This window comes from Lissotriton helveticus, chromosome 7 (assembly GCF_964261635.1).
Source record: "Lissotriton helveticus chromosome 7, aLisHel1.1, whole genome shotgun sequence".
Classification (NCBI taxonomy): domain Eukaryota; kingdom Metazoa; phylum Chordata; class Amphibia; order Caudata; family Salamandridae; genus Lissotriton; species Lissotriton helveticus.
The window spans coordinates 1,582,528,364-1,582,537,134 of NC_136068.1; the positions used below are offsets into that span (position 1 = coordinate 1,582,528,364).

The following is an 8,771-nucleotide window of genomic DNA, read 5'->3' on the forward strand; positions in this document are numbered from 1 at the left end:
GTTTATTGGGGCTCCATGTTGTTACTCAAACAAGGCGGTAAATTGCTTACAGATAAAGTATTATTGGGGTGACCCAGCAGTAGCGGAATTAAATTCATACGGAATATTGACAAAATAAAACAATGCTGGTTGTTCTCGACAACCCCTAGGTAAGATAGAGAATGATTGAATATCTACGGTGTGTTATCGTAAAGTTTTACAGAGTGTTTCTCTTTATGAAAATCCCACCTATCCCGAATTGCTTTCTTTAGGTAAATGTCTTTTAATCTAGATTTAGGAAAGTGTTCACAGAGGGTCGATGTATTGTATAAAAAAGCAAGACCTAGAAATGTAAACATTTTCCTGACATACGCTAGCCAAGGGATTTTGTTAACATGGTCCAGGTTCAGGATTTTCTGATTTAGACCCACTGTGCACCTCTTCCATACTGAGAGTCAAAGAGAAAGAGGTGCAGATTTGATGGCATCAGTAATGAATCTTTATGTGTGACAACGTTATTACAAGAAGGTGGGACTGACAGCAACCTTTTAATAAATGTATCCTCAATAACTTGGAGTGGGGTTACATCAGCTATTCCCCAAATTGCTGCCCCATAGGTAGCAATTGGAGATGTTTACGCCCGATAGTTTTTTTGCATTTCTACAATTGGCTCGCAACTCAATTCTTTTGAGAATCTAAAAATTGCAGCAATGCTTTGGGCCATTCTGTTTGCACGACTATTCGGCATCGCCTTTCAGTTTTGTTCTACCTGTTCGATCATTTCACCTTCTGAGTGATGTCTTATTGTCTTCTTTTTGGCTCCACCCATTGCCATGATAATAGTTTTGGCTTTGTTTACATGGAGATCCAAATTACGCATAAAGACTGTATATTGTCTCATCAAATATTGGAGGACCGTAGAGGTTCTAGCCAATAAGACTCCCTCGTCTGCATTAAGGAGGATGGGCAGGTGAGACATCTGAACCTGTAGGGTAACTTTAGAATTGTTATTCAAGGCATCATTTAGATTGTTAGTGTAAAGAGCTAACAGAAAAAGGGCCAGAACACATCCTTGTCTGAAGCTCCTTTCAATTTAAAACAAGTTAAGTGCATTCCCTGTGCAAACCAAAACGCAGTGGCATCCCGGTAAAGCTCTCTTATAAAGTTAATGATTGTGTTGTCTACTCCCATATCCATCAGAATTGGCCAACGTTTGATATGCACCACACAGTCAAAGACCTTTGACAGGTCCATGAAAGCTATATAACGGCTTGCACTTCTTACCATAGTATATTTGCTTGCGATCAGTGACAGATTAAGGCACTGGTCAACAGTGCCCCTCCCCTGGCGAAACCCATACTGCACTTCAGTAGGGATGTGCTTATCCTTTGCCCAAGTTTCCAGTTTATTTAATATAAGCCTTCCTATACGTTTGTCTGTACTATCAAGCAAGGAAATGGGACAGTAGTTTTCTGGCATAGAGCTGTCCTCTTTTTTATAGTTTGGAATTGTAGCAGTTTTTTTCCAAGATGGGGGGGCCTGTCTTGGCTATCGCATTGAATGCCACTTTTAACCGAAGGGACCAGAAAGGAATCTCAGCCAGAAAGAGCGCCTTCCTCGAGGGAGAGTGTAACAGTGCCAATTCGATTTATTCTACATCGAAAGAAAGGCAATTAGAGGCCTCTGTACCAGGGCAAGCATCAACACTTAAAGAATCCCCACTCTTCGGGAGTCTTCATCAATGTGGACCTCAAGGGAAGGTCCATCATTATCTTTCAGAAAAGGTGCATTAAAGACCTTCAAGAAAGCAGTGCTATCAGGGAAGACTGAGGCTTGTTTTAAGTTATCCCAGGCCTCTGATTTAAGATGCCTCAACCTACTTTCCCCAGTTAATTTGCATATTTTCCTAAAGTGCGAACCTCCTCTTTATTTCTAGGAGAGGTTTGGAGGGCATTGCATACGTTTGTGGAGGCCAGGGAACAGTTCTTATCAAATCACCTATGCGGTGCACTCTCTCTAGCTGGTGTAAAATGAAACAATTGTGATTTAATGAAATGCAATAATTTACAAAACGCTTCGGTTACCAGCGCTTGATTTATAAAAGGGTCCAAGTAGGTGTTAATATCCTCCCGGTTAAATACTATACAATTGAAGAAGACTAGCTCTGTCGACCTTGTCCCATTTTAGTATAAAACCATTATTACTAGCTGAAATCGGTTTAGAAATTCTAGTTTTATTTGCAGGTTTTAGGGCCCTGCATACATAGCGCAGGGAAGCATGGCATGGTCACTAAATTCAGTAAAATGTGGCTATGACTAAGTTAAGTGTGAACAAAGGAACTCAAAAGAAATAATGAAGTCCAATGTGGACGAATATTTGACTCTATGGAAAAGTGTGGAAAAAATCCCCATTTGTGGGACTATGGAGGCTTGTAAATTTAATTGCCACTTCATTAGGATGCTATTTATCACGCTTCCTTGTCCATCATTATGGAAGTGGTGAATGGCAACATCTCTGTGATCTACGATCCCGCATAGATCCATAGGATCCCGGGTGGATATTTTGGTATTGAAATCACCTAGCCAAATAATATAGATGTGTTTATGGTGGGACTCCACAAAGTCCTCTAGTACATTATCTAAAGGTAGAGGTACTGCTTCAAGATTTTGGAAATTATTATTATAGTAATTCTCTAATAATTAGTCCCACTTTGCTTTATCTTTGATCACCAGAATGTGAAAGTAGGGTAAAGTAATTAGGAAGTGCAAGACATTAGGGGCAGCCACGTTGGAAATCAGTGTAAGTAAACCTCCCCTATGCCTGCCCCTTGACGAGGGCAAGGCTGCAAAATGAAATTAACGAAACCCATTAATGAAAGTTGGTGCAATCTCCCTTGTTTCTTGCATGCTAATGTTCTGGAAGTTGTTCAGGACGGCAAGCCAGTCCTCGTTGTTCCGCTTACTATTAAAACCATTAATATTCCAAGTCAAAACAGGGTAAACTATGTCATGTGCACCTAAGTTGTGAACCTTAATGGCTGTAGTGGAAGCAACTAGATTCGAACAACTCGGGTGTGCAGTGTCCCCCAATAGAGGGTGTATGTCACTCGCAACCTCTGCCCCTGCGATCATAGTTCGAGATGGAATTTGGGGATTCTGGCAAGTAGCCATATGTCAATCGCAGGAGTCGAGACTGGAGAGTGGACTGAACCTGTTGGATGTGCTTGGGAAGGTGTGGTTACAGGGTGATTGCTAGTGTCATTGGTCGAGAGGCCTGAAGCTACATCTGGTGCCCAATCGCGGTGAGTGCTCGAGTAGGTGTAGTTTCTAGGTGGTTGCCTAGTAGGATTGATCGGAGGACCTGGTGCTACATCTGTTGCCCTATCGTGGTAAGTTGACTGACTTATATAAAAAAAAACAAGGGGGGCCAGAAATATCTTGGTCCCTGATTTCGGGGCCAGTTGGGGGTGGAAAATTAGATCACTACCAAGGTAAGGACAGACAAAGTTTACAACAACACAATGACCCTTGTATAGCTTGGGAGAAACACCAATCCACTGGGTTCTCCGTGCCATCAATAGATGGTTCTGGATTAGGTGGATTGGTCTTGTATAATTACATAATTAGTGGCGCAGTTTGGCCATACGCTGGACAGTGGATTCTCTCTGATGGAGTCTAACTGCTGGAACATTGACCAGCACGAGGACGAGAGGACAGGCCGCAGGAGGTAGATTAAGGATTTGGTACTTGGCTCCCTATGATTCAGCTCATGTGCGATGTTAGTGTTGGTGGGAGTTATATCTCTGGGGCCCTCCCCCTGCCTATTTGGATCTACTACTGGAATATATATATATATATATATATATATATATATATATATATATATATATATATATATATATCCAGCAACAGTGTGTCAACAGGTAATATTAAAAGACAGTTTTCGAAAACATGCACATAAGTTGCAAAGGGAGGAGACAGGGAGACATTAATGGTTATAGAAATAAATGCAAAGATTGGTCTGTATTTAAACAAAAATAACAAAGTAGAGAGACAAAAATGACGACACTCTATTATGTACATGTAACCTGTGCAAACTTGTGCACATTGGTGCTCGTGAGAAACAATGTGTATGGGGCAAGTGACAATGGAAAAACAAAAACAGCGGAAAAAGATGTGCAAAAGAGAACACAATTGTCAATATATACAGTGGACTTTATGTTGGCTCCAATTCATTAGTTCAAAGTTAGAGAAGGAGGGTAATTTCCGCTCATTAATTAGACCGGGGGCTGCGGCTTTGATTCACCCCGGCTCACAATGGCGCAAATGGCGAGACTATCAGAGTGGCCTCTAGTGCCTATTTCGTCCTGGCCAGAGAAAGACAGCAGTCCAACTTAACATGTACACTTGGGCCCAGGCTGGCTGCCGACGATGAGTACTACTGTGTGTCAATATTGTTAAGTCCCACCCCCTCAACCCACATGTGGTGCACAGGACACGCCTCAGGGGCTTGCGCTCGATGAAGGCTGACTGCCACATGCAGAAAATAAATGCAGACATACTTTGAAACTTATAGTTTACTCACATTTTCTTGGGTGGCTAAATGGCCAATATATGAGTGGGGAAATGGCCCAACACACTAAGCTAAGGGAGGCACCTCCCCTGCATAAATGGGTATCGGCTGTAGTAATTGTGAAAAGGAAGGATGTTTTATGCACTAAATAACACCAGTTAAACGGTCTTGTTGTTATTAAGTGTCAGTCTTTACCACACATGACATTCTCCAAATGGTGATGAGATAGAGCAATGCTAAATGCAGAGAAACAAGGGAGGATTCATATAAAACTCCTCTTATGGATGGTCAAAATGTATTATCATTGAGCAGTCAGTTTGAAATGTATGTGCCTTTTCATCCATCCACGCTCCCTTCTATATCGTCATCCTTTTGTTCAACCTTTAATATTTGTAGTTTTAGCTCTGGCATACACAATGAACACTCTCTCTCTCTCTCTCGCTCTCTCTCTCTCTCGTTCTCTTTCTCTTTCTTCATGGATTGAAAACTCTGCTATATGATTGCTTGCCTCTAGTGCAGTACTTCCCAAATCACAAGCTAATTTTTGGTGGGTCGCAAAATTCAGAACAATAAATAAAGGTGCCTTTAAATTCTGAGTTTAACTTGTCACATCGTGGTTCAAAGACAGCGGTCGAATCTCAGGATGCTGTACTCATTTAACATGTGGATTGATGTTTTACTCTTCTCTCTCTGACTGCAAAGTGGGAGGAGTTTTTAAATTGAAGTATGTGACAATGTAGAAGTCTGTTGTTTGCAATACACTACAAAATGTAAACAGCTGTAAAGTGTAAACGAACTGTATGCATCCAGCAGTTAGGAACGCTATAACGAAGCACATTTGTTTTATAATTCTGGAGTGTGCTGGAAACTGTGATTTTAATTGAATCAAACAAATCAAGACACTTAGTTGGTGATGCACAAATGATAAATATTCACAGAAACCCGTTTTCTACACACTATAAGTTGTGGGCTGCATAGTTTTATCTATAAACTGGATATCCGTGCAAGCTTACTGACAATTTCAATGGAAAATGTGCTGTCTGTAAATGACAATGTGCTACCACACAATGATTTAGTTACATTCAATTATTGTCCTGTCTCATAGCCAATGAAGGTATGATGGTGGTAAAACTGTGTTGTTCTCAAAAGTTGGTTGTAGTGGTAAAAGATTTAGGAACCACTGTTCTAGTGCATTATGCACTGCATATGTTTTCACTCAATATTGAGAATAGCATTTAGGAGCTTGCATAGCAATCTAACTTCTCAACTTCTATCTTGTCATTTTTTAGGGACCGCATGAGAACCTCCATCAATGTGGTGGGCGACTCCTTTGGGGCTGGCATTATTTACCACCTTTCAAAGGCTGAACTTGCTGCAATTGATGCCAAGCATGAAGCCTCCAGGGATGGAGTAAAACTGCATCTGATGAACCATGGTGGCTCCCTGAAACTCCCAAGAGAGGGGATGAGCACTCCACCCTTCTCTGGGTACACCTCGTTGCCAACATATGAGTATGAGGTAGCTCTACCACGTCCATTATTTCATTAATAAGCTTTTAATAGTGCCAGAAATCATAGATAAATTATTTGGTTTCTGGTCTAAATGTGAAGTCGTTCTAAAAAATAAACAATACAATTCTATCTTGCAGGTCCCCGAGAAGCGAGAATCCCTCTTTGGTCATGGGGGGGATGAGGACGAGCCTTGGTCCACAACAAGGAACAGCAATGAAAAGAAAATGGAGGACTAGAAATGCACTTGTGGTGTGGTTCATCTTTTGTGACCCTCACTGAGTACTTTTTAAGCTTCTTGTTGGCAAAGGGATATAATGGGCAGGTGTAACCCTATATTTCCGATTCTTTGAATTCAGAGACTTGAATAATTTTGTTCCTTCAGAATATTGTTCCTGAAGGTGGCCATATGAAGTGCCAGATATGTTTTTAAAAGTAGTGTTGATGGAGGTATGTACAAGCTTGTACTGGTACTTCCTCAACATGGTCTGATTTTCTTTTTTTTTTTAAAGAACACATTTTATTTTAGTTGATTAACATGACCTTGGTTCCCTCTGATTTAGCAATAAATTATTCTGGCCACATGCAATTTTTGTGGTAATATAGACCCTGTTTTTCTGCTCACCACTCACAATTTGTGGAGGATGCTTCAAACAACAGTCACTGACATACAAATGAACTTCACTGCAACTGTAAAACTAAATGATGGCTTGATGATTGAAGTACACAAATAGGCCTACAAGTACCAGGATTTCAAAATGCAATTTGTGGGATGAGTCCTCACTGCAGAAGATCCTAACACCAACATCGGACATTTGGCCAAACTACAGATCAACTGCATCTCATTCAGGACTTCCTGTTCCATTATACATATAACTTCTGTATGATGTTGCCACTCCATTTCGTGCAGACCAAAAATGTAATCTGAGGTTCAAAATGTTTTCTTCCTGTTAATGCTAATGTGATTTTATATATGTTTCATATCACAACTAAGTGGTTTGTTTCCACGGGTTGTAAGTAACAGGTGTTACTGTTTCCCAATTCAGTGACATTGAGTTTATCAATCGCAGAAACATTGAAGGTTGATTTGGCCAAGCCAGCATGGATGTATGACGGTACAACGCGTGGTATTACCACGCGTACCGTTACAACGCGTCTTTTACAGCGCAAGTCGTTACCACGACTTAAGCTGTAGGGGTGCGGACTTAGGAATAGTTAAATTTACTATTCCAACACCAGCCTACGTACAGTAGGGAAGGTGTTGGAATAGTAAATCTACTATTCCTTATTCTTGAGCGCCCTCCAGCGCAAGTCGTGGTTATGACTTGCGTTGTAAAAGACGCGTTGTAACGGTACTGCGGGGTAACATCCGCGTTGTAAAGGATGTTCCCCAGCCAGCATTTATCCTCATGAACTGGAGATTTTAAAGAAGTTAGCATAGTGTGTACCTTACTGAACCCTCTTGAATTGCATGTAGTGTTCCTACTTCCTAAAGTACAAATATTTTGATTAGGCTTTACAGCAAACAGATTACTGATAAGTACAATACAGTATCAACATTCAGTATAGCAACATAATCAATGCTCAATGAGATAGTAAAGTACAAGATTAAACAGCTGTTTCCATGTTTTATGTTTCACTCAAAGTCTTCCACATCAAAGGCTCATTCACTACTTTAAAAATATTTTTTTCTTAACTTATGTTTGGTATCCGGACCCAGATATGCCTCTAAAAAGACATTTTGCTTCGGGTTGTAGGAATTTCAGTGCTGTCTACCCTCGATATAAATCAAGCCAAGTTTTCCTCCGATGAAGAGTTTACAGGTTCCACTTTCTGGAAGGAATAACATGAAAACAAATCACCCTCTGAAGTCAGGCTTGCCGGAGGTTTTCACGAGCCCTAGGATGAAAACTTAATGCGCCCCCTTTTGGATGGCTCTTTCTAAGTATTTAAAAAATGTACTCCAGAGAACGAGAAAAAAATTGCATTGGGCTCATCTGGTATTATCCCTCGCTATGGTAGGCTTGCTTGCAATTAAAAATCGATAATACATCCAGCTAACAGAGTGTAGGACCCTAGAAAGTGAGGGGCGAGGGACATAATGCCTCCTCTTCACCCCCCTCACCCTGGTGACGGCCCTGATAGACATTTTCTTTATAATTTATCCATCAAGTATTTTACTACGGCAGATCACACTACTAGGAGATCAGTGGTTTGGCCAGCCTAATAATTTTAATAAAATCAAATTACTTGCTCTGAAAAGGAACAATTGCTGAACAGTTATAAATATTGTGCTCTTTGAACCGTCATAAATCTTGTAGGCCACCCTCGCCCCTGCATCGGATTGGTAATGCGGGCAGTCGGACATTGGCCGCTGGGCCGGTGCCTAAGGGTCACCAGTGGGCCGGTTTTTGTCAACCAGCCCACAGAGGCTTATTGTCTTCCCAACCAGGCCACTGTAAGGTGGTGCAGCATCATGAGCTAGGAGGCTCTGAGGGGGTTGCTTTCCGCAGAGTCGCTAGGCCAATATTGATCTGTCCGCTGCAGATTTTAATTGTGGTCTTCCTTGGGGCCGGCGCAGAAGCTCAGAAGCAAGGTCCCACTCCCCTGCTGTGGGCCATCATCACCTCGGCTCCCCTGCTTTTGTTCACCCCTCACTTGCCACACCATCATCCTGAGGCTACAGTTGACTGGGCTGGGGAGAGTAAGTGA

The 8,771-nt window shown here is 41.5% G+C and overlaps 1 protein-coding gene across 1 annotated transcript in view; it reads left to right on the forward strand.

The window, feature by feature from the left end:
- Positions 1-7,154, forward strand: part of LOC144770521 (excitatory amino acid transporter 2-like) — a 712,365-nt gene extending 705,211 nt beyond the window's left edge. The window contains exons 9-10 of the mRNA XM_078655127.1: positions 5,841-6,069; positions 6,200-7,154. Of these exons, the coding sequence (XP_078511253.1) occupies positions 5,841-6,069; positions 6,200-6,298 (328 nt within the window). The 3' untranslated portion in view covers positions 6,299-7,154. The remainder of the gene's footprint in view (positions 1-5,840; positions 6,070-6,199) is intronic.
- Positions 7,155-8,771: the final 1,617 nt, after the last annotated feature.